Genomic DNA, 26,489 nt, shown 5'->3' with positions numbered 1-26,489 from the left:
GATTCATACAATTTCAACATACTAGACAAGTAAAATAGCAAAGAACAACCCGGGTACAGTAAAAGGAATGTTGCAGTATCTATGTTTTAGGTTTTATTCTCTTGCAACTTTGTGTTGGGGTTTTAATAGCTCTCGTGGTTACTTTTGTTTTCTTTCTGAATCTGTCCAACTTTCTGTGCCTTATTCTTCCTCCTACAGTGTCCCTCTCCAACCCAGCCTGCCTTCATCCTCCATTCCTCCTCTCTGGTCAGCCAGGCCCCTAAGAACAGAGAGCCTCCACGCTACGAGGACGCGGTCAAACAAACCCGCAACTTGCACATCAACAACATCTCACAGGTCTGAAAGACATTCTGTACGCATTGCACGCACATGCACTAATACTTACCCAGGCCACTGCCAGAACACACTTTTGCGCACACAGAAATACTAACAGGACGTACACACACACAAACACACACACATACACACACACACTGTTTTTCTCCTTATCAACTTTCAGTCAGTAGCCTTGAGGTACCGTTAGGCTATTGTTCACATCTCTCCACTTCTTCCTAACTGAAAGGCTCTTTTCACAGGTTCCCACGGCAACAAGCCAGCAAATGGATGACTTGTTCGACATTCTGATCGAGAGTGGAGGTACACACACACACACACACACACACACACACACACACACACACACACACACACACACACACACACACACACACACACACACACACACCTGACAGATAGTAATATAAGGAAAGTCAAAATGAGCCTGGTGAATGTGTTGTGGGACATGTCTGTGGCCACAATGCCCCAGTGACAGCATCCTTACTAAACTGTCGGCTTTACACTCGTAAAACAACATATAGGACAAAAATTATGAAAATGAATAAAGAAAATAAATGAATACATCCACAGAGCTTTTGAAAGGGTGTGGAATAAAGGTATTGCTTTCCCCTAAAATTATGATTGTGAAATAATCATTTAAATAATTTTGTCAGACTGTCAGTTGATAGATGGGACCATAAAAGTATGATTTGTTCACCTCTGTAAGCTGAAAGCTGACGGTCACCAATGTGTTTTTGAGGAAGATACTTACCCTAAATATATATTTTGTATTCAGCCAGTGCGTTACAATATTGCAAACTACATGATTGCTGCCTTTGCCATCTTATAGGGGAAACCGTAAACCTTTTGCAACAGGGGTGTTGTAAAAGTGCGACACCTAGTGGCTGCCTGAATGTTGTCTATTGTTCCTTTAATCTTCATTATATTCATAATAAGCTCCTTTCCTCTCCTCTTGTTTCCAGAGATCACCCCGTTCATCCACCGGGACCCTCCTAACTCTCTCCCCAAGCCCCTCCCGGTGACGGCCAACATCACCACCCTCCCGGTCAACACGGTCCTCTGCAGGCCGCCACCGCAGATCCAGGTGGCGCCACCGCCCACCCTGAGCCCTGCGGCTGACCCCCGCCTGCCCCCCAGCCTCTCCTCTCTGGCCTCGGACAACCAGCTGGAGGCCTTCCTGGAGGGCACCCTGGGTGGGACCACCCCCGTGTCGGACCCCCGCACCCTGGGCCTGATGGAGGAGCTGCAGGCGCAGCTCATGGACCAGCAGCCCTACTCGCCGATGGACACGTCGGAACTGTCCTTCTGCGATTCCTCCTCTCCTCCCTCCTCGCTCAACATGGGCCTGTCCGACCCCACCCTGGACAACATGGAGTGGCTGGACCTCACCATGCCCCCGTGTCCCGCGGGGGGCCTCACGCCCCTGGGGATGCCCACGGACTTCCTGGACGCGCAGGACCTCCAGCTACACTGGGACTGAGGGATTGCGTTGATAAGAGAGACGGACAGGACATTTGATGGACAGAGGGACTGAAAAAGGGACAGGACAGATGGGTAACCAAAAAAAACAAAAGTGGTTGTTTGCAATAGCAGAACTTAGATTGAGGTGTGTATTTAGGAGTGGTAGAAATGATTGGATGAGGAGGAAGGAGTCTCATTCTGTGCCATATCTCTGGTACGTTCTTGCAATAACAGTCATTCACTACCTGTCATACAACCACCTACAGCATAGGCGTGCACTGAGAGGGTGGATTTACAAGCGAGAATTTGCACAACATTAGCTGACAAAGAACAAAAGTTACATCATGGCTGCACAGCCAATAGATACACAATACGTACACAATAACATTCTGTTTGTGTGTGTTCTTTTAACTCTGAGTACGAAAGTGTACCCATACGGATACATTTTTACATTTTCAGAGTTAAATGAACACTTAACACATTTTACTTTGTATGATGATCAACGTCATACACTTTGCTTTTAGATTAAACGGTATATCAAGGACAGAAAATATTTTTCTTTTTGAACAATGTGGATTCTACAAAATTAACTGTGCAGAAATATAAGACAGAGCTAAACGGTGGACACAGTCTGTGTATGTAAATACTGTACAAACCACACTCGGATAGACTGCACTGTCGCTATGGAGAGCCTGAGTATTATGGGTTGCTCAGATGTTTCCCCTTTATCCCACCAGTGGTTTGGCCGGTTGCTAAGAAAATATCATCAGCTGAGAACACACATGCCTGACCCGGAGTGTTTGCGACCTACAGCCAGAATGTTAATCTGTGTTGCTGCGTTACCACAGTAACACAACAGAAGTGTGGGCAGATATTCCCGACAGTACTACAGGGTTTGGACCTAGTTGATGGCCCAAGCATATCGTGTCCGTACTAGGTTTCAGAGGCTGACAGGTTTACGCAAACTTATTTTGTGCCACTCTGCCCCACAAAGTCAAACGGCAGTAACTCATCTGAAAGGATGTTTGTAAAGGCTGCTTTGGTTGGACAGTTAAAGTACAGAGGCAGGAAATACAGAGGCCCAGAGGAGATGACATGACCTATCCTGCTCTGCTTTAGGAAAACCACCCTAAATGGAGGAAGTATTTCCCTGCAAAGGGCATGTTCTTGGTCTGGGACCAGACCTACATTAATCTGCGTTGGGAGTCATCGGCCCTATATATGGCTTTATATTGTCATCCATATTGTGACAACCACAGGCCTGATGAAAATGGAGTTGCATGTTCATTTGCAACTCTTTCAAATTGCTAGAGAGCCTTGATTGTTATCACTACACACATATCGGGTGAGAGCATATTCATTAGGGTTCATTGGATTGTTTCCTCAGAATTATTGAGATGGATAAATAATTTGTTTTGAACTTGGGGTGGACTTGTCCGACTCATCTCCCATCTTCTTGAACTCCTACATTTGTAAGGATGCTCAAGCTTTAGGTCCGTCTGCAATTCATGGGGACATTTCATTCACGGTGCAAAGCCAGGCAACCTCACTCGTGCACTGAGAAGTATGTGAGAACGTTTCTCCATCAAGCTTCTATTCACACTGGTAAACTTGCACAGTACATGTATAACACACAGACTATGCGTGTCCCGACCAATCCGATTCATCGCAGTATTGGAGAGGTTTTTCTTTTTTTTTATTCCGACCTTTCACCGAGGTCCACCGAGACCAACGGTCTATTGAGAACAAAGACTCAAATTCCTGACGAGTGGATGCTCATCCCTTTCGGCGAGAACTATGCACTAATAAAGAGGCAAGTCAATCTGCCGGCACGCCTCGCTCACACCCCAGAACAAGGAAATGTGACATATTTCTGAATTCGAGGCGACCAATTGAAACGACAAAACGATCACCATAAATACGATCGGTGTGACAGAACATTGTGATGACATGACACCTCCTCACCACCTCCTCTGGTCTGGAGACCTCAACACTTCTTTGTCCAGCCATTATCTTTATTCTGAATGTATTCTTAACAGGTGGTTTAAAAGTTAAAGACTTGACACTTTCCTCACATTGTTGGCAGCTGTTTTTTTCTTTTCTTGTGATGGATAACTTGCGTACAACAGTGGCACGGGAACAAAAACCAGTGTATAGGACACACACGTAGGCAATAGGTGTGCACCTTATGTGTACTGCTGCAGATTGTAACACGTTGTAATGTGGCATAAAGTGCTCTTCAGAGAAGGGGATATGTGTATCTAACTGTCCTGAAGTATCTCTGCACTGTGTGTGTGTGTGTGTGTGCGTGTGTGCGTGTGTGTGTGCGTGTGTGCGTGTGTGTGTGTGGGGAAATAGGGCTGGGCGATATGGACATACCTCGATGTTGTGGGGATGACTATTTGTGCTTTCACGAAATATTTACACACGATTTTTGATAAATAGTCATCAGTAATGCTTGAATGGGTAAAGGCAAATGATAGAACTGCTAGAACTGTCAGGTGAGTTCAGAAAATCACATCGCTTTACTGTGATGCAACCTTTGTAGGGAGGAAAAGACAACACTTAATGCCATATCACGATATAGTATGATATCCCAAACCCCAGACAGTATCTCGTCTCATATCAGAATATCATTATGATATTGATATATTGCCCAGCCCTATTTGGTAAACATACGCTATCCACCGTTGGTACATTTTGACAGAGGTTTGTGTACCTGGCAGGTACCCAAACGTTATTTGTATTTCAAGGGTTTAAGTGGTCTGTTTTACATTAAATAGTGAAAATAGCCTATCTTCAAGCTCACAACGTGACATAACGTGTTGTTGGCTATTTTCAGCGAAGGAGAGCAAAAACCGATACGTCAATATATAGAGCCCTTAGGGACTCCATTCAACCAAGTATAGAGTTTAGGTGGTTAAAATGGTGAAAATGGCTGGCACAGTTTGGGTTTTACCAGCCAGCATGGCCTAAACAAAACATGTACCTGCCCTGGTGTGTGCATGAGAGGGCGAGAGAGCGGATGCATGTTGACTTGACACTGTGTGACTTTGTCTTCCTGTCTGTTGTTCTGCATGTCTGTATTCGTTATCTCTGTGTGCATGATTGTTTTTATGTCTTCAAATCTTGAGCTTTGTTTTCCCTCGGCCATCGCCCTTCAGCTGTCTGAAGATATTTGGTTTGGAGAAAAAAAGTGTTAATACAGATAAACCAAATCACTTGCTGTCCAGCTTAAGTAATCGAAATACCCTGCTTCTTAAAAGGCTTCTGATGACTGTTGTTTGTCTGTCCTGTCCGGTGTTAAAGTCAAGACACCCCAAGGTGCGGGACAGTACAAGTAAATGAAGGCTTGGCCTGTGACAGTTTGGATTTTTTAGTTTTGATGGGGGTGGGGCAGGGGGCTTTAGAATTTTGGTCTTGCCACTTCATATCACACTTCGATACTGAGGTATTTCAGTCAAAATATTCTAGTCAATTCTGCATAGGGCTGATACTGACTCACTTTATAGCACTTTGGAATATACATTGGCATTTTTATTTATTTATTTACAATTCATTATTTTAGATAATTAAAAATCACGTCTACCTTACGTTGTTACATCCTTGTATGCTTGAGCAATAACTCTGATTGGTCCATAGTGCCACAGTGTTGCCCAATCATGTGCCACAAGGGGCCAAACGTATGCCGTTTTCAATTCCTATTAAGCTAAAGCAACTGATTTCCCTAGTCGTCGTCGTCGTCGTCCCATTTGTTTTTAGAAGGTGTGAATTTGTCGAATCCCGCAGTTTAGGGACCTGTGGCACAAGAATGGACTCCACAGTGTTGGTCATTGAAACCCTTTCACTGCTATTTCAGGGTAATTCACAACAACAACAAAGGGTTAAATAAGGGTATTATTCTTGTATGAAAAATGCAAATTTAGATGGCAATACATTTTGAGTGCTGTGGAATATTGGTCAGCTGTTTTTTACTTGTCAAGGGAAAATGCCAGGAGCCTACATTCATCACACACTGACGCAAAAAGACAAGATATGGTGCTTTTTGTTCCTCAGCTCAAAACACTAATAACAGTCCATAATGAGAGATTAATGCCAAATACTGCACGAAGTGTACAGCGCGTATTACCAAAAGCTTGTGTCGTCTGCTTCTGAACTATGTTTTTCTTTTCTTCTTCTTTCCGTATGTAGAAGGGATAGAAAGAGTGAGTTGTTCGTTTCTGTTTATTGTTTTAACCTCTAGAGGAATTTGTCGTTCACAGTGTTGTTGTTTTGTCTTTTCTTTTTTTAGCTGTAGGGCTGTCAAAGTACAATATATATACACTTTTTTTTTTCTTTGCCAAATATGGCAGTGGAACATATTATCACATTGAATATCTTAATTTCACACATTTGTTTTTCTATTTATCACGTTTTTGAGGTGTGTAAAAGAAAAAGAAATCATAATCATTTTCAGCATATTATGTCGGAGAAGGTTTTATCTGTATATCTTTGGTTTTTAGATTGTCGTACTTTTTTACTTTATATATATATATATAAGGCGTATAAATACAAAACTGTTGTCAGCATTCTAGAATGTGTTTCATCCTAGACCCTTTATTTTTTATTTTTCATGAACTCGATCATGTGATGCCACTTCCCATGGGCTGCTCTGTCATGAGTAATGATTATGGACGGGCCGCTTCAAAGCAATAAGTCTTGATGGCTGATCTCCCTTTATACACAGAGCGGCATGTGAGATCCTGCCTTGTACTTGATGTAGAGCTTTCCCCACATAAGTACTACAAAACTATTTCCAGACAAAGGACTTCATTCAGGTGTGGTGCATGTGCACTCTAAATTCAATGTGTTATTGGGGAGTTCGTCACAGATCCAAAGGGAACAGATGAGCACTTTATGGTACCTCACTGAAGAGGACACACTCTGTATCCTCTAGTACCCGAGGAACCCTAAGGGGTCAGTGAAGACCACACATGTATTGGAGGAGGTTAGTGGAAGTACCGTCATGGTTTCTCATTGACTGCAGTGTGAAGAACTCCCCCAAAAAACAAAACAAAGCCCTTGTTTACCTTTCGGAGTGTAACACACTGATCAGCCTGTCCTGTCTCCAGAATATCGTTGCTGTTGGGCAGAAACCTTGTATTCAAATTTGTATGTTTTTTTGTTGTTAATTAATGTCCTATTTCATCACGCAAGAGTGTCGCACAAAAGTAGTGAACATAGCAGATCTACAAGCTCACAACGCGTCAGCTTGTAGATCGGCTATTTTCACTTTTTAAACCTGTTTTTTTTTTTAAATAATAAAGGAACGATTTTAGACTTACACGTTTTCCACCCGACAGCAACGACATCTAACACTCAGTTCTGCCAGTCCTTTGCTGAACCACATCCATTTCGGTTTTCATTGAACCACATTGACATTCTATCTCTTTACAGCTGACACAAAGATTCATATTGTGCTGAGGCAGCATCATGTTTTATCACTTATGTCCACTGACAACCATCATAGTCTACTATCCATCACTGCCCTGCACCACCCCATGCCTCTTGTGTTGTTTGTGTGCAGGGTTGCCAGATCTGCTTATTATAACTTCCCCGCAATATTTTATTTGAAAATAGCCGATCTGCAAGCTCACAACGCGTCGCGATGCGACGCGTTGTGAACTTGTAGATCGGCTATTTTCAAATAGCTGATGTATATGTTAAAGTGCTCATGTGGCCCATAGTCGCTTCTTTTGGGCTGGTTTTCCTAGACCTGGTTGCTTGTTTCTCTCACAGAATCTGGCAACACTGTTTGTATGCCATACGTTTTTGCACATTGTGTACATATTTATATAGATGTAATGCATATTTTTATACATGTGTAATGCATCCATCGGCTCTATTTTGTAAATAATTCTTCAAAAATGTGTATATATAAGTGCTGTATGCCTTTATGTGTCATTAAAAAGTTGGTGTACTGTGAAAAGCCTCCATGTGTGACTCACTCAGAATATTCAGAGTCTGAATCTTGCGCTCTGAATTTCAGACATATCGAGGGCTTTACAAGCTTTTCATTGATTGTAATTATTTAATCAAAAACATTTAAGAAATCTATGCTTGTATACAGACTAGGCTTCAATGGATTTATATTAAAGACAAACTACTGTTACATTTTAGCAAGCCAAAATAAGCTATTTAAAAACAAGCCAAATGTATATCAATTTAGGGGTCCTTGGCATGAAAAAGGTTGAAAACCACTGTTCTAAATGGCAGTGGTTCACAAACTTTTTAGCTCAAGAGTCTTGAGGCTTGGGTCCTGGCTCCCGGGGAGACATCAAATTTCTCTTTTGGGTCTTGAGTCCCAAGACTCAAGACCCAAAAGAGAAATTTGATGTCTCCCCGGGAGCCGGGGTCTTGAATGTGTCAAAAACAAAAAAATCTCCATGAATTCAAGGCTTCATGGAGTGTGTGATTGAAAGAAAATAAGTATTTTTGGGGTACTATTGTACTGGCCTCACTGATTTCCCCATCAGTTATCCAGCAAGCTAAACACGTCCACAAATAATTCTCAGGACCACGACATGCTGTTTAGATCCTTTACTCATGGAGCAGTGTGAAACTGTAAAATACACAGAGTACAATAACAGTGGTAAGTATAATTTCCATAACATCATAACTACAGCATTACATAAGCATAGATATAGGTATGTAGGCAAGGTAAGTATTACATCAATACAAAGCAACGTCTATTGTGAACACAAACCAACCAAAACTGCTGTGGTGTCAAATGACTGAACACTATCACAGAAATATAAATGCACAAACATAACAACATAGGCAGGAGCCAGCACACATGTTAGCTAACTGGCTGCTCATCTATCTAACATCATGGACATAAATCTGGTAGAAAATAATGTGCTCATATGAAAGATACATCCCTCCACAATGTATAAACTTACAAGCAATGCCTTCTCAAGAGCTATAGACAAAGGATGGCAAGGATTGAAAACATCTGCTTCTCTGGAACACACACATCATATTCAGAGCTTCTAAAGAATCACTTCCTGTGACACAGGAACTAGAACGTCAATGTAAAAAGAATATAGTGTCCAGCAGGGGGCTCTAAAACACTTCACATTAACTGGCAGGGCCAGAACAACTATTCTTTTTGGTGTCTTATTCAGGGACACTTTGACACATTGCTGAGGCCTGAGATTGAACCTGGATTTAATCGCTTGCCAGGCAGGCTCTTTAACCATTCAGCTATGGCTACATCATCAGTTACAGAGATTCTAAGGCATTTCTACTCTGTAACAGTAAAGGGGTTTCAGGGGAAATCAGCAAAATGAGGAATAATATAATAAAAGACTGTCTTGCTAATAAAGCGTCATGTCTCTCATTTTTTACAATGTATTTGATATTACCTTTATATTATTTAATAAATTATGCATTTCATCCTCTATATATTGTCCAGCAACCTTTATGATAAAGGTGAAAAAAAGATAGTTGACCCGTGGGAGCCAGATTGCTCAGATGCCAAGGTTCCTGTGCTGGGAATCAAACCCGTGATCTTGTGGTCTAAAGTCAAGAGCTCTACCGACTGAGCTATCGATAGGGCAGCCGCATGAAAAGCAGAAGTCCCACTTTCAACTCGCCAGGGTCAAAAACTTTATATTTACGTTATACGTTTATGTAGATGAATGATTTTATTACAAACGAAAATAAAAATAAGAAACAGTGCAGTAACAATTTCGTATAGCAGCAATTTTGCATGTACAATATAAATATAAATATATTAGTCTGTCGGGCGGGAACCTCATTATATGGCCAAAACTGTTACTTTTCAGCATAAACATTCTAAAATAGCAAAAACAGCAGATGAACAAAAAAAAACAAGACTTGCGCAACATGATTTGGCAAGACACACCATCTCCTGACGCCAACCTGCTTCCGGTCTCCTAAAAAGGCGTCCGCCCACTTCACGCAGATATATCTACGCGAGACGCGAGACTGCAGATACGCCTACGGGAAGTAAACCAGAGATGGTGTGTCTTGCCGATTTTTGTTGCGCGAGTCTTGTTTTTTTTTCAAAGAAAAGTACCAAGTACCAAAGTAGAAATGATTTAATGACCCCAGGGGTCGTTGGGGGGGTTCCAGGGTCCCCAGCAAAATGTATATACATTATGTATATACATTATGTAGAGAAATTACTGATAGCATTCTTTCTATGTTGGTGGGGAAATGTAAGGTTTGTAGGCTACGTGATGAATCTAAAACTTGCCTTACATTTATAGGGGGGAAACAATAATTGACATTGATTATGAATTATGAATTCCACTTAATAAACTTACAATATTACTGGTGTTCACTTAGGCTACGAGGTTGGGAAAAGCCATCTAAAACTTAAAATGCAATCAAAAATCCATAATTCAAGTTGCACAAAGACGTGTCTTTTCAACAGACGTCTCTACCCACTGGGCACACAATACAACAACGCCCAAACGCCGTGCATACGCCGTCCATACGCTGTCCGAGTCAGACGTGTGTCGACGTCGTTTCAACGTATTTTTTGCAAAACAGCTGCTGACTGAGGTCTGACTCAGACGTTGTATGGACGGCGTATGCACGGCGTATGGGCGTTGTATTGTGTGTGCCCAGTGGGTAAAGACATATAAAGCTAACAACAGTCCATGTTAGACAAATGTAATGATTCATAAATACTCACTGATCACTATCATGCTCCTTAGAGTGTTTAGCTTAGTTTAAGGGTCTGATTTGTTGAAAATAGCTGATCAACAAGCTTGTACATCAGCTATTTTCAAATAGCTGATGTATAGGGATTGTAGTGGCTATATAAAAAATAAAAATACAAGTCTGGGGACCCCTAGGGGTCTCAGGACCCCAGTCTGAGAATCACTGTGCTAGTGTAGAGTCTAGTGTGATTATAGGTCAAACAGTAAACAGAAGGAGAGCTGTCTTGAGCCAGGTTATTCATATCTTTCATACATTGCCATGCAAGTATGGACATATGGTGTCAACATGGCAAAAAAGCACTGGTAGTCGGTACTCCTGGTTTCTGCTGGGAACAGGGTTCGATTCCCTGCAGCGCTGCTTACTGTTTCACCTTTGTCCTGTTGTGTATGTTTACATTAAATGTTAGCACTCAATTCATTGATTCATAATACCTGAATGCACTTTTATTATAATTTATCAAGCCCTGTGATTACCTGTGATTAAATCTATAGCACATATGTCATGGTGTATTAGTCGGCACAGTGGATTAATATTTAGATCGATCTGGGATGTTAAAATTGTACAAAACTGTGGTCAATGAATTGCCTCTTCAGCTAGATTAAACGGTAGTCACTTATAACTGTTGAGACTCCTAGAGCTTAAAGACGTGTTGACATGGATAGCTTAGTGTCTAATAACATCTCTGTTATAATGAATGGAGAGTATGAGAATGAATACAGTGCAGATTGTAGATCGTCTCTTTTAGGACATTTCTGAATGTACCGGTAGGGATTAGAACCCAGGCAAACATGTCCACAGTAAGATGAACATTTTAAAGTATGAATGGGGTTACTAGGTGCAAGTATGTCGGATTAATAGCCTGCCAACGTTTGTACTGTCTTGTTTCCCTTTAAATGTCCATTTCCGCATTGACAATGCATTGGGCGCTTAAAGTTAAATATCTCCCAAATTACAAATGATTTCAAAGAAAAAATCTCAAGCATGCATGTCCACAGTAAGGTGACATTTTTTAACTGTGAATGGAGTTTCTAGGTGAAAGTGTTTTTTTTAGGTCCCAAATTCGTCCATCGACCTCCATTATAAATCTCTGAACTTTTAAAGGAGTACAATTCTAAAACTATTAAACATTTCAAAGATTCCTTTTCAGGCAAACATGTCCACAGTAAGATGAACATTTTAAAGTATGAATGGGGTTACTAGCAGTAAGTATGTAGGATTAGTAGCCTGTACTCGTTTCCCTTTAAATGTCCATTAAGGCATTGACAATGCATTGGGCTTAAAGTTAAATATCTCCCAAACTACAAATGATTTCAAAGAAAAAATCTCAAGCATGCATGTCCACAGAAAGGTGGAATTTTTGAACTGTGAATGGAGTTTCTAGGTGACAGTGTTTTTTGAGGTCCCAAATTTGTCCATCGACCTCCATTATAAATCTCTGAACTTTTAAAGGAGTACAATTCTAAAACTATTAAACATTTCAAAGATTCCTTTTCAGGCAAACATGTCCACAGTAAGATGAACATTTTAAAGTATGAATGGGGTTACTAGCAGTAAGGGACCAGTCGAAATTTACATAAGGGGGGGCATGGAGGAAAATAGGGGAGGGTCATGCCTTTCTAATTTTGGTCCAAGGGAGGGTCAGCTAATTTTACTTTGAATCCAAGGGAGGGTCATGCAATTTTGAATTGATAAAATAGTCCGTTTTTTATATACCTTTTTAGTACAGCAGAACAGTGGTCAATGACCCCTCTCCATTTCAAAGGATACAAAGAATTCAAATCAAGTAACACCTTGTCTATTTAGAATCAATGACGGTCGTTAACAAGCCATCAACGCACAGCGAGTGTGAACGACCCAGTCAAATCTATTCAGCGTCTTAACGATGGTGGTTGAACAATTAAGCAAAACTTCAACAGGCGTTATTGGAGAGATGCATTATAAATAGGCCTACTATAACTGGATATTCATAATCATTTGAAGTAATTCTGTGCATGTGATTAATGTGGATCTATATGGACAGTTGTGTATAGATGCCTATAGCTCCACAAGTAAAACCAGAAGCATCAGGCCATAATTGATAGCCTAATTTGTTTTATGTAGGCAACAGTGTAGTTGTAGTCACTGTAGTTGATAATTAAAAGGGCAGAGTGACAAAAGTTTTAAACTACTGGTTACCAAATATTCAACTTTCTTCAATCTGACCAGGATTCAATGGGTTTCCCACATGTAAGATGAGAACACTATCCATTCTGCTACCACTACTACAGATACACTGTGCATTTAGCAAGACTGACTACACTACAGCAATGTTCTAATCAATGTGGAAAGCAAAACATTGGACATATCAGTTTTAAATGTCATGTTGTATTTGATGGGGAGGGTTAGGGGTGTCAAGAATTTCACAATACGATACATGATGTTGGGCATGATATCGATATGATATATTATTAATGTTCTTTTCTCATGTATCATCAACATTGGCCATCATCTTATAAATAACGTTATAAAGCAAGTTAGAAACAATTACAAAGTGCTTTGTACACAAATAAATACATTTGTGCAAGCTTAATGGAGAAGTGAAGTTCTCACTAACTATAAACCCATTGTTTCAGAGGACAGATAGACACTAATATAACAAATATAATATAATATAAGACTGCATAACTATAAATTCCACAAACCTCATATTTTTGTCATCTGGACTTTACCAACCAAGTGCAGCCTAGTTATTTCCAACAGCTAAAAAACATCTATAATACCAGATACAGTATAATACAATCTTAGATTAGATGTAGGCCTATTTGAGAGTGCAGATGCATGTCACATTAACGAGCGTCAACGAGCATCAGCTGACACACAACACCTCCCCTCTGCAGTGCTTTAAACTGAAAGTGACTGACTGGAGTCTGTTTCATTTCTCTCCAAAATACCTTGAATATGATGGAGGACATGATTAATAATTACTATGATTATGATAAGCTTTACATTTCATATCATACAGTAAAAACTCCTAACTTTCACCGGCAAAAGAAAAGAAAGTGTTTTTTTTTTATTAAAAAAACAATTAAAAAAATATTACGATACAGTATGTCATCATGACAATACCTATCATCACATTTTAATACCACGATAGGCTATATCGTGACACAATATATCGTGACACTTCTAGGCGGGGAGGGTTACTCTTTTTTTTGTAATCACTTGGGGAGGGTCATTGATTATTTTTTTTTGTCAAAGGGAGGGTCATGGCATTTTAGATCAGGGCACATACATTTCCTCCATGCCCCCCCTTATGTAAATTTCGACTGGTCCCTAAGTATGTAGGATTAGTAGCCTGTACTCGTTTCCCTTTAAATGTCCATTGCCGCATTGACAATGCATTGGGCGCTTAAAGTTAAATATCTCCCAAACTACAAATGATTTCAAAGAAAAAATCTCAAGCATGCATGTCCACAGAAAGGTGGAATTTTTGAACTGTGAATGGAGTTTCTAGGTGAAAGTGTTTTTTGAGGTCCCAAATTCGTCCATCGACCTCCATTATAAATCTCTGAACTTTTAAAGGAGTACAATTCTAAAACTATTAAACATTTCAAAGATTCCTTTTCAGGCAAACATTTCCACAGTAAGATGAACATTTTAAAGTATGAACGGGGTTACTAGCAGTAAGTATGTAGGATTAGTAGCCTGTACTCGTTTCCCTTTAAATGTCCATTGCCGCATTGACAATGCATTGGGCGCTTAAAGTTAAATATCTCCCAAACTACAAATGATTTCACAGAAAAAATCTGAAGCATGCATGTCCACGGTAAGGTGGAATTTTTTTTATTGTGAATGGAGTTTCTTGGTGTAAGTGTTTTTTTGAGGTCCCAAATTCGTCCATCGACCTCCATTATAAATCTCTGAACTTTTAAAGGAGTACAATTCTAAAACTATTAAACATTTCAAAGATTCCTTTTCAGGCAAACATGTCCACAGTAAGATGAACATTTTAAAGTATGAATGGGGTTACTAGCAGTAAGTATGTAGGATTAGTAGCCTGTACTCGTTTCCCTTTAAATGTCCATTGCTGCATTGACAATGCATTGGGCGCTTAAAGTTAAATATCTCCCAAACTACAAATGATTTCAAAGAAAAAATCTCAAGCATGCATGTCCACGGTAAGGTGGAATTTTTGAACCGTGAATGGAGTTTCTAGGTGAAAGTGTTTTTTTGAGGTCCCAAATTCGTCCATCGACCTCCATTATAAATCTCTGAACTTTTAAAGGAGTACAATTCTAAAACTATTAAACATTTCAAAGATTCCTTTTCAGGCAAACATGTCCACAGTAAGATGAACATTTTAAAGTATGAATGGGGTTACTAGCAGTAAGTATGTAGGATTAGTAGCCTGTACTCGTTTCCCTTTAAATGTCCATTGCCGCATTGACAATGCATTGGGCGCTTAAAGTTAAATATCTCCCAAACTACAAATGATTTCAAAGAAAAAATCTCAAGCATGCATGCACAGCACTAGCAGCAGCAGTAGCATACAGGTAAAAGTGCCTTTTATTTTCCACAGAAACGCCACTAAACACATGTAACATTGTGTGTTAAAACTGCCAGATTTTTTTGGGTCAGCTTTCATCAAGGGAGGACCAATCAAACGAAATTTAGTACGTTAGTATCATCTATTTAAATAAGGGTTTAAAGGCTCTGTGAGGCAGTTTATAACATGGTAAAGCAAACGATTTTATGCTCAAATAACCTGGTGAGTTGGTGAATACAGTGGAATTGTTTTTAAATCGATCTGGGATTGTATAATTGTGTACTGGGCTGTCTACAGCTTGGGCTTATATCTGTTGAAAAGACACGTCTTTAACAACGTCGATACGACGTCGTCGCAAAACGCTGATGGATGGATTACACGTCTTTTACAACTAATGTGTTTTTTATACTTATTATGTTATATTATATTATATTATATTATATTATATTATATTATATTATATTATATTATATTATATTATTATAAATGATATGACCTCATACAAATTTAAATGTATTATTAATTAACGGGAGCAGCTCAGGGACACCTTTAAATTACAATAACCCTGTGTGTCTGCTTTAATTAGCTGATAAAGCTAATACTAATTAATTAGTAAAACCTTAGCTGGGGAGAGTTATTTCAGTTATAACCCCCCACCTTTAACTATCAGCAAACAGGGGAGGGACGCAGTCCCCCCAATGGTCCTCCTTATACGTTGATAGCATGGGACTTGAACCTGCAAACTGTCTGTAGCAAAGGCAACTGGTCAAGTGCAGCACACCACTGCGCCAAGGCACCTTTGGGCCCTCAGCAGGTGTCTTCTAGTGGTTTTGACTTGCTTTTTTGTATTTTGGCCTTGAAAATTTCAAAGTGCTACAATATTGAAATATGGGATAACTGGGATTTGAACATGGAACCTCTGTACCGAGAGTCTGATCACTATCCCATTACACCATCTCTCTCTGCTTCTCAGCAGGTGTCTTTTACTAATTTTGACTTTCTTTTTTGTATTTTGGCCTTGAACATTTCAAAGTTCTACAACATTGAAATATGGGACAACTGGGATTTTAACATGGAACCTCTGTGCTGAGAGTCTGATCACTATACCATTACACCATCTCTCACTGTCTCTCAGCAGATGTCTCTTAGTAATCTTGAAGTGTTTGTGTTTATATGTCAGCCTTCAGTTAGTAAAGTTGAAAAGCAATGAACCAAAGAAGGACTGGGATTTGAACATGGAATCTCAATGCGGAGAGTCTGATCTTTAGACCACGACACCATCTTTCAGCCACTCACTTTATGTCTCTTTGTACTCTTGAAGCGTTATTTTGTGTTAGCCTTCAGTTAGTTTGTTGAAATACTCCAGCATTTAAAGCTTCATTATGTAACTTTCCTGCTCGACCCTGCTTTTGCCTTTGAATGCTCTTGAGTTGTTCTTTTGTAGTTTAGCTTCAAAACTTGACAATGAAAAGTATTACTACACCATTACTCAGTCAATGACTTGGTATTTTTTTTATGTTAACAAATTCACAGCAATTTCATAATCAACTACCGTAACCGTAGGTCTGGGACTCTAGTGCTTTGAAGTGTTCTTTTGGACTGACCAGCAAAGCCCAGCTTCATTTTTTACAATGTATTTGGTATTACCTTTATATTATTTAATACATTATGCATTTCTTCCTCTATATATTGTCCAGCAACCTTTATGATAAAGGCGAAAAAAGATAGTAGACCCGTGGGATTTTTTTATAATATAAAAACAAATCTGTAAAATATTATCAAACATCTAACAACAATATGTTAACAGAGTTAATGACAATGACATATCACATGAGTCATTGTGAAACAATTATGATTCATGGTCACACTCTATTTCAGTAATATAATTAAATTGATTATATCTTATTGTATTTATTTCATTTTATTTGAATGCAGGGTCATTAAAATGAGTCCACATACAAACACATGTGTTGAATTAACCGTGGAAAAACTTGAAGAACAAGGCACTGGATTAAGTAAGCTTGGCTGTTAGCCTGGTCCCTACCAGGCTAACTTCACAGCTAAATTTCCATGGTAACTAAGGTAGGATTGCGTAAATTGTCTTTCGTGAAATCGAGTCATGGATAAACTTATACAGGGTGCTCTGGCTAAACTAATCTGGCAAGATAATTCAGCTTTCATGAAACTAATCCTGGCTAAATTAAGCCAGGATAGGTGTTAAATCCAGGCTTAACCCCTAATTCTGCTTTCGTGAAGTAGGCCCCTGGGGCCTGTTCCTCAAAAGGTGAATTAGAGCTAAAGCCTGGCTTTACCACCTATCCTGGCTTAATTTAGCCAGGATTAGAGCTGAGTCGGTTCCTCAAAAGGTGAATTATCTTGAAGATTAGTTTAGCCAGTTCACCCTGGCTAAGTTTAGCCTTATCCGATTCCTCAAAAGAGAATTGAAGCAAGCCTAGCTAGTTACCATGGCAATTTAGCTGTGAAGTTAGCCTGGTCAGGAGCAGGCTAACAGACAAGCTTTATTAATCCAGTGCCTTGTTCTTCAAGTTTTGTGAAATAGCTGTTAGTCCAATGACTCCAATCATAAACCAATGAGTTTTTCTACACTTATTCAATTCTTATGCGAAAATCAAAGATCTACAAGCCCGAAATGTTTTTGTCTTATGGCGGCCGGGGGTCCCCGGCCCCCCATGGACCCCCGCCCCCGTGGACCCCCGGACCCCCGTGGACCCCCGGACCCCCGTGTACCCCCAGCCCCCGTGTACCTCCGGACCCCCGTGGACCCCCGGACCCCCGTGGACCTCCGGACCCCCGTGGACCCCCGGACCCCCGTGGACCTCCGGACCCCCGTGGACCCCCGCCCCCGTGGACCCCCGTATACCCCAGACCTCTGTTGGGGGTCAACGGGGGTCCGGGAGTACACGGGGGCCGGGGGCCTGGCCCCCCGTGTACTCCCGGACCCCCGTGGACCGTGGACCCCCGGCCGCCAAAAGGCAAGCTTTTCCCTTGTAGATCTTCGATTTTAGAAATTAGAAAATTATTCTAAGTGTTTATAATTATAATTCCAACATTCACTTAAACTCCTTATGTTTAAACCTAACTGAATTATATATTTATGGATTTGTATATAAATTAATTGCATATTTTTGGACAACTTGTGCATTTAATTTGTCGGCAATACTTTGCCACGCTTTCTCCCTGGATCTATATTTATTGCGGCCGTGTTTCCTTTCTTGCTTATTATAAATGTTACTCCCTTGTAAGATTCCATGAGCTGCTGCAGTGCTGCTGTTCAGCCACAGAGAAGAACGCCGCTCTGGTTTTGGGCTCCATGATTGGTCAAGTTCAAGGATTCTGCTATCGACTTTCATGGTCTTTTATAGAAATAAGTGAAGCCTGGCTTCATTATCCTGGCTCGACACAGCCTGGCTTGACAAGGCCTAGCTCGACAAAGTCGCTCCTTTTCAGCCTGGCTTGGCGTTCCAGGAACCGAATAAACCAGGCTATACGGACCCGACTTTGTCAAGCCTGGATTTGACTTAAATCCAGGCTTATTTAATTCACCTTTCGAGGAACAGGCCCCTGGTCATTTAGTGTGTATATAGACACAATGACCTGTACCATAGAGACACAATGACCTGTAACTACCCTATAGACACAAGACCAGTACCAAATACTGTTGACACAATTACCAGTAGGTACCAGTACGTACCACCAGACACAATGACACAATGTCTCAGCATTTAAGAACAACTCAAAAGCAATGAAAGACAAATCTGGGGTAGAACAGGAAAGTTACATAATGCAGCTTTAAATGCTGGAGTATTTCACCTTTACTAATTGAAGGCTAACATACAAATGAAGACTTCAACAATACTAAAAGACACATGCTGAGGGTGATGGTCTAGTGGTCTAATGACCAAACTCTGAACACAAAGATTCCATGTTCAAATCCCATCTTTGCTGGAGTAGTTTAACTTTACTAACTGAAGGCTATCATACAAAAGAACACATTAAAAGTTGTCAATCGAGAAAGACTGAATGATGGTTTACTGGTCTGAAGCTCAAGCTGTGATTGCTCAGGATCGAACTCATGACCTTGTGATCTTAGGGCAAGAGCTCTACCAACTGAGCTGCCCGGGCAAGTAAGGTAAAGGCTAACTGAAGGTTAAGATACTAAAGAACACCTCAACGGTGTGAGACAAGAGACAATTTTGAGTGTCTGAGGTCCTCCTGTGTTCTTGGCTGTTGCTGACAATAAGCCCACTTGTAAATTAAAGGCCAAATGCCTTTAATGAATTTGGGGGAATAACTCATCACGTTCATGGAATGTCAATGTACAAAGCTTGACATTGTGCTTGGGTAGCTCAGTCAGAAGAGCTCTTTGCTTCAGACCACAAGGTCATGGGATCGAATCCTAGCACAGGGAACTCAGCAACTTAGCAATTCAGCTCCCACGGGTCTACTAACATTTTTCTCCTTTAAATGTCCTTTGCCTTTGACAATGCATTGGGCGCAAAAAGAGGCCGATAAGACTGTGCCCACATATTAAAATGTCGTTGTGGGTCGACGGTGGGTGGACGTTGGGTCGATGGACATCACAAGCATAGCATGGCCATAGATTTTCAGGCCACGGAGTGGTGCAAAGGGTGCAATGAGTATTGTGCAACCGTGCAGGGCTTGCATTCCCAACTTGCATCGTGCCCTACTTGCATCGTTCCTTCAGTGTATTTACTCTATTAAACACAGTTCTGGTGTCTACAGTATATCATGAAAGCAAGGACAGTCAAAGAGGCCTCGCTGAAACCTCAGTAACTGCTATCGTTGCAATCCAATGTATTTCCTAATCACCCCAGTACTATGGAGTACTTGGGTGGAGTGTTTTTCTTTTTGCGGGCGGCACATCGTCGTGTCACAGCCGTTGGAATGTTTGTAGGAGAGTGTGACATCGAGGACATTGGTGCTGGACGTCCCTCAGGCTGTCCATGAAGAATGGAATGAGACAGCAGCCTGCAACACACCTGTAAAAGAGGCAGCAAGCGGAGAGTAAAGCCTGATTTGACCTATTCCGAGCTGAAAATGCAACAAAGATAATTATTTTTGACGAATCATGTGTCACTTTGTCACCGAAACATAAGTCAGCCTTTAGGAGATTGAAGTTTTGGTCAGACTCTAATCCCAGTTCAGATTGTTCAAAAGATCTACAGTATTCACCTGTTTCCTAGGCTGTGTTATTATTATATTATATGAATTATTGTCCACTTCCTGTCGATTTGATCCAATGAAATCCAATGAAACTGGTCAGATGACCAATGATATCCAATGAAATCGACAGGAAGTGGAAAACACAGCCTAGGAAACAGGTGAATAGGGCTTACCCAAACATGGTGCATATGCCACACAGAATCCACATGGATGGGCCAACTTTTCTGTTGGTTTCCGTGGTAATGACTTCTCCACAGGAGGCACATTTGACAACGGTTGGTGTTCTGCCAAGATTCTCCAACTCTGTAACCTGCCCTGTAGGACAGACAGAAGAATGGATTAGTACAGCTCCACTGTCTAGTACTGAGAGAGTCTGTCCAAGACAATGGGAAATCAGTGTGTGTAACGTGTTTGTGTGTGTGTGTGTGTGTGTGTGTGTGCGTGCGTGCGTGCGTGCGTGCGTGCGTGCGTGCGTGCGTGTGTGTGTGCCGCCTCAGCTCATGTTCATGAGTTTGTAATGCATCTGTGTCCATAGTAATGTGGGTCTGGGAACTGGGAATGGTGTGTGTGTGTGTGTGTGTGTGTGTGTGTGTGTGTGTGTGTGTGTGTGTGTGTGTGTGTGTGTGTGTGTGTGTGTGTGTGTGTGTGTGTGTGTGTGTGTGTGTGTGTGTGTGTGTGAGTGAGTGAGTGAGTGAGTGAGTGAGTGAGTGAGTGAGTGAGTGAGTGAGTGAGTGAGTGAGTGAGTGAGTGAGTGAGTGAGTGAGTGAGTGAGTGAGTGAGTGTGTGTGTGTGTGTGTAAACTGAGAAGGGTCATAGTCACCATCAGGTCCATCTGCAGGCTCCTCTTGTTTCTGAGTAGATGGCTCCACTTCCTTCTCTGCAGCAGGGGGTAAGATGTAGACTCCCCCATTGCGTATCATGCGATTGGCTTCATAATAGTGGGAGTGTGCCGTCTCTTGATCCACTTGAGCTTATGTTGCACCAGAGAACACATTGAACACTTATCTACGGTATCCAAAGTACACTTTCATAATCAACACTTTTCATAATTTCATAAACACTTTTTCTAGTTTTTTGTTGTTTTCTATCCGTCTTGTGTCGTGTGTGTGTGTGTGTGTGTGTGTGTGTGTGTGTGTGTGTGTGTGTGTGTGTGTGTGTGTGTGTGTGTGTGTGTGTGTGTGTGTGTGTGTGTGTGTGTGTGTGTGTGTGTGTGTGTGTGTGTGTGTGTGTGTGTGTGTGTGTGTGTGTGGGAAGGTGGCATAGTTGGATGTATGAATCCTGGCCTGAATTATTGTCTCAGTGTGGCCCTTGATGGTCTTTTTTTATTTATTTTTTTTATTCTTTATTTACCCAGGGTAGTAGCTGAGCACAAGTGCTCATTTTCAGCAACGCCCTGCACATAGAAACACACAGACAGACAGACACATACAGATAGTCTGGCCTCTATCTGCAGAAAACTTCTTGATCAACGACCTATGTGTTTAATGTACTTCTCCCATGAATTAACATAATACACTTCTATCTATTCTTGGAAATAGTGTCTCTGACTCTGTCTACCTCAACAATCTTGATCGAGAATTCCTCCACACCGACCAACAAAGGTGACTATCGTGTTGTGCGCTCATTTGAGCTTCGGGAGAAATGGAGAGATGTCTGGATCTCCTACCTGTGTCTGGAGTGAGTTCAGAGAAAACGCTGTTCCTCTGTTCCTGTCCTCGGAGCTCCTCCTCTTTCTGAGCCAGCTCCTTCAACTCCTCATCAATAGTCTCCAGCTCGCACGGCTGGTTGCTGTTCTCTGGTTTGAAAGAACCCAGCAGAACAACAAACACACAGAGTGAGGTTCAGACTAGAGAATTAGGGAAAAACACACCATTAAACAAATAACTCTCAGCCTTAAATGTAAATTTAAATTACACTCCCCTTAGAGGTGGCTTGTTACTGATACTGTGGCCGAATATTATGCTAGGCCAGCAAGGGTTCACGTTGATTCAGAGAGAGATATTATCATGCATCTATTCTTGTACATGCATTGCATATTGTTACTGTCAGGGGGAAACTGCAAAACTGTTCTTATTCAGGATTATAATTCAAAAAAATTGCAATAAAGCAGATCTACAAGCTCAAAACGTATCGCGATGTGACACGTTTTGAGCTTGTAGTTCTGCAATTTTGCTACTTGTGACACTTAAGTATGACGAAGTAGGGCGTTAATTTACGAATAAACACTAAGTCGCAAAAATAGAACAGGGGTGTTCCCAGTGACGGTAAATAATCACGGCATGGCACGCCACGGCACTGTCTGGCATGGCATTACATAGCTGCGAGATCAGGCTTGGATCGTCCGCACCACCCTCTGTAGGGTGTTCTGTTTGCGGGCGGTGCAGTTCCCATACCAGGAGGTGACACAGCCTGACAGGACGCTCTCGATGGAGCTGTTGTGGTACAACCTGAGGATGTGAGGGCTCACTCTGAACTTCAGACTATGGATCCAGTACAGTCGCTGCTGAGGCCTTTTCACCACATGCGTGGTGGTGTGTGTGTGAGCCCTATTTAATCAATGTGCACGCCAAGTAACTTGAATTCACAGACCCTTTCCTTTGTGTCGCCGTCGATGAAGGTACAGATTTAAAACAAGGGAACCAGGGGACCTGGTACTGCCAGACCCCTAGTGGTTGAAATCTGAATGGCCGGAAATCTGAATGGTTTCTAAACTACGTCACGCTAAGCTTGGCCAATCAAAAGAAAACATGTAAGAAAACGATAGCAAAAGGGGACCGACAAAGCCACATGTAGGCCTGACCCCCTGGGTCTGGCAAACATGCCAAATGGATGACAAAAAGCCAGAGGCGTGTGTCCTTTGAGGTCCATTAATCATTCAACACTCAAACAACTGGACAAAACAACAATGCAACAAAAAACTATTACTGTTGTATACCCATATATGGCTGGATTTGACACAGGAGACGGAAGACCCAGGTATGGTTGCACTGTAGCTTCACTTTAGTGTAAACAATAGACTACAGGTACAAGGAAGTAGATCAAAGAGCAGGGAGGCATGATGGTAGCTCAGCAGGGACAAAACTATGGCTGACAATACACAACATATCATGAAACAATATAGAACATGAAAAGCCATCAAAAAAAGGCAATGAAAACAGATTAAATTCATGGTAAGTGTTGAAGAACCCTGAAATAGGGTTGTTCTCCTGACCTCATCCCTGTAGGCAGGCTTGACCAATGTTGACAATCCGGCCCATCACTGTCAGGTCGTCAGCATACTTGATGATGACAATGGAGCCACGCAGTCGTGTGTGTACAAGGAGGAGAGGAGAGGGCTCAGTATATGCATCCCTGAGAGGCTCCTGTGTTGAGGGTCAAGAGGTCGGATGTAATGCTGCCTAATCTCATCACTCTTGACGGGGGGTTTGTCTGTAAGTACAGTATCCAGTCGCATATGTTCGAGTGCAGCTCAAGGTGTCTGAGCTTTGTGTCGAGTCTCGTTGGGACTAGTGACTGACTGGTGTTGAATGCTGAGCTGTAGTCCACGATCAGAATGCGTACGTATTTGTTCTATATTTGTTCAAGGAGCGTGTGGTGGACTATATTATTATATTATATAACACTATACATAATGATGATTTTTGCTGCTCAGAATGCAACATTGTGTAACTCCACAAATAACATACTCTACCAAAACCTCGCATCTCCATATATTATCCTTTTATGCATCTTCTTCATAAATGAATGCCCTATTTCAGGGGTCTTAAATATGTTTCAGGCCAAGGAGAGAGAGAAAGGAAGCGGGGACAAAATTGTGAATGCCTTCGCTGATTGTTTCATCAATGTCTGTTGCCCATTAAGAGACTTTGGACTAGTTTGGAAGAATTTCAGTTTATTTTAATTTAGTGCCTATGGGTTGCCTTAAAGCTGCACTACGTAACTTTCCTCTTCTACTCCGGATTTGAACCCGGGCTCCTGCACAAGTGCTGAAATGTTTACCATTGATCCAATAGAGCCTGCCTGCTTGCTCGGGGGATACATTGAATCTAATAGACCATCAGGTCAAAATTCGTATCCTGTGTCTAGGTGAGACATGCGCACAGGAATGCTACGCACACCAAAGTCCTTATAGCGGTGCCGGCCCACGGCAGAAAGATCCAAAAGATAGTCTTCAAATGAACGTGTGCAGCCGCTTTATTGTCTCTAGGTGAGACATGACCTTTGACATGATCTAAATGTCTCAATAGAAGAGCAGGGAGACAAAAAACAATCACCCCAATTGTATAAGTTATATAAACATACTTTACCACTGTAAAGTATTCAATAGCTTGCGAATTGTTAATAACTGCATTCAGATCCATCTGAACACAAGTTATTTTTTTCATTTCCTGGATAAAGTAATGGTTTGGAACATAAACGTTTTCCACCCGATAGTGACGAATCATACAACACCATAAGCCATAACCATAACCACAGCTAGGCCAGTCACAATTATTACATAATCCTCTAATCGCAATTGTTTGAGATAATCGCAATTATTTTATATATTATTATATATATTATATTTTATATTCGTTTCCATGTTGATTTTTTTTCATACAGTTTCAAACATCTTCCAAAAACAGTGGAGATAGCAGATCTATAAGCTCACGCTGTTTTAAAATAATTTGAAAGTATAAAATGATCAAATACTGTATGTCATTTAATATTTCAGTTATTCGTCATATCTGCCCCGTGCAATGTTTGTTAATAAAGCCTTCATATGTTCCAATGTTCTATACCTAAAACACAATTAAATCATTAATCACAATTATTTGCATGACAATTATCTTCAAGTAAAAATGTCATGATCGTGACAGCCCCAGTGACAGCGTGTAAATTCAGGTTCAGAAAAAGACAGCACAGGACGACATAAAAGTGAAAATCACGTTTCCCTTCACTCACCATCACCCTCAGTGCTACCAACAGCCTCCCGGGCCCTCGTCCTAAACTGCTGCATGTTCAGCAGCATGGCGCGTCTGTTCTGAAGCTGCTGTCGGCGCAACTCAACCAGGACCAGCTCGGCGGAACTGCTCCCCGAGTCCAGTGATCCTTGGACGGGCTCTGAGCCCACAGGGGCACAATATTCTCTAGAGTCGTTCTCCTGCTCCCCTGGATCTGTGGTGGAGCGCTGCGAGTCTGACTGTGGACTCTGCAAGTGGATCTGTACTGTCTGGGAGAGGAACTCTGCACTCTGCTCTGGTACCTCCACCATGATGGTCTGGATTTGAAGAAGTTTCAGCAAAGACTCCAAAAGTTCTGTTGGATGCGTTTTTTGGACTGAATCCAATCTCTAATTACAGCTATAACTGTCAACCAAAACCGTACCGTATTTGAATCAGCTTCAACCACACCACCAGATCATGTCTTGAAGCAGAAAACAGAACTCAATTGCATTTGAATCCAGATTTAAGTCAACATGATGTTGCAGTTAATGCAGGGGATCGTGGCCCCCATCTGAAGCCTTGAAGAACTGGACGTCTTCTTGAAGTAAAACAAACAGTATTTGATTAAAAGTAGGAAAGTCCAGGGTTCAGTCTCATCGTAGAGAAAACCATTCAACTTTGCCAACAAATGGGTGCCAACCTTACGTCCTGCCATCGACAGTATGAAAGAAAACCAAGCCCAGGTGGAGAATAGGTTATTGTTGTATGCATGATCTACAGTAAGTTTCCCAGGTCTTCTTTCGGTGTAAAGACTGTCATCACTTCCCTTAACATGTAATCTTGTAGGTGCATTTGCATGATTATAATGTCCTTCTAAACCAGTCCTTGTTGACTGGGACTTCTATTTTGAATAACCAAATGAGATACTGTAAGGAGTGATAAAACATTTGGTAAACACCATTTACCTAGGTAAGTACCTAGGTACTGAACAGGCAGCCCATGGGCCGCATATGGCAAGCATGCCTTTGTTTTGAAGCCCACAACCCGGCTGCTTATAACTTCATAATTAGACCTAATGTGCTCAGGAATTCTGCTCCGTCATTTTGCGCCTTATCCCAATAGCCTACTGATAGATACTATCCTATTCTTAGAACAACAAAAACACAGTCAACCCATTGTATTTGCATTTGAGATAGGCCTACAGTACAGGGAGACCTATGTCCCCCCTTGGTAATCTATTATCTGGCAAATATTAGAGACACTTTTGTCTGATTCAACTGACGAGTTGATGTCAGATGATT

At 41.3% G+C, this 26,489-nt stretch overlaps 2 protein-coding genes across 3 annotated transcripts in view; one reads left to right on the top strand and one right to left on the bottom strand.

Moving 5' to 3' along the window:
* mrtfba (myocardin related transcription factor Ba) overlaps positions 1-4,057 on the top strand; it is a 36,738-nt gene extending 32,681 nt beyond the window's left edge. For both annotated transcript variants that reach the window (XM_080456095.1, XM_080456096.1), the window contains 3 exons: positions 199-336; positions 576-636; positions 1,299-4,057. In XM_080456095.1, coding sequence (XP_080312221.1) covers positions 199-336; positions 576-636; positions 1,299-1,816 — 717 coding nt within the window. In that variant the 3' untranslated portion in view covers positions 1,817-4,057. The remainder of the gene's footprint in view (positions 1-198; positions 337-575; positions 637-1,298) is intronic.
* Positions 4,058-18,842: 14,785 nt separating this feature from the next.
* LOC308105400 (uncharacterized protein) lies at positions 18,843-25,920 on the bottom strand. The gene is made up of 5 exons (XM_080456102.1): positions 25,208-25,920; positions 21,930-22,058; positions 21,084-21,233; positions 20,437-20,578; positions 18,843-20,079 (listed from the first exon to the last, which is right to left on the bottom strand). Exons 1-5 carry the CDS (start codon positions 25,515-25,517, stop codon positions 19,971-19,973), a joined length of 840 nt encoding a protein of 279 aa, XP_080312228.1. The 5' UTR covers positions 25,518-25,920; the 3' UTR covers positions 18,843-19,970.
* Between the last annotated feature and the right edge of the window lie 569 nt (positions 25,921-26,489).

Source organism: Gymnoscopelus braueri, assembly GCF_963280865.1.
Source record: "Gymnoscopelus braueri genome assembly, chromosome: 17".
Classification (NCBI taxonomy): domain Eukaryota; kingdom Metazoa; phylum Chordata; class Actinopteri; order Myctophiformes; family Myctophidae; genus Gymnoscopelus; species Gymnoscopelus braueri.
Note: the sequence above shows the minus strand (reverse complement) of the source record. Positions and strands in the feature narration are given on the sequence as shown.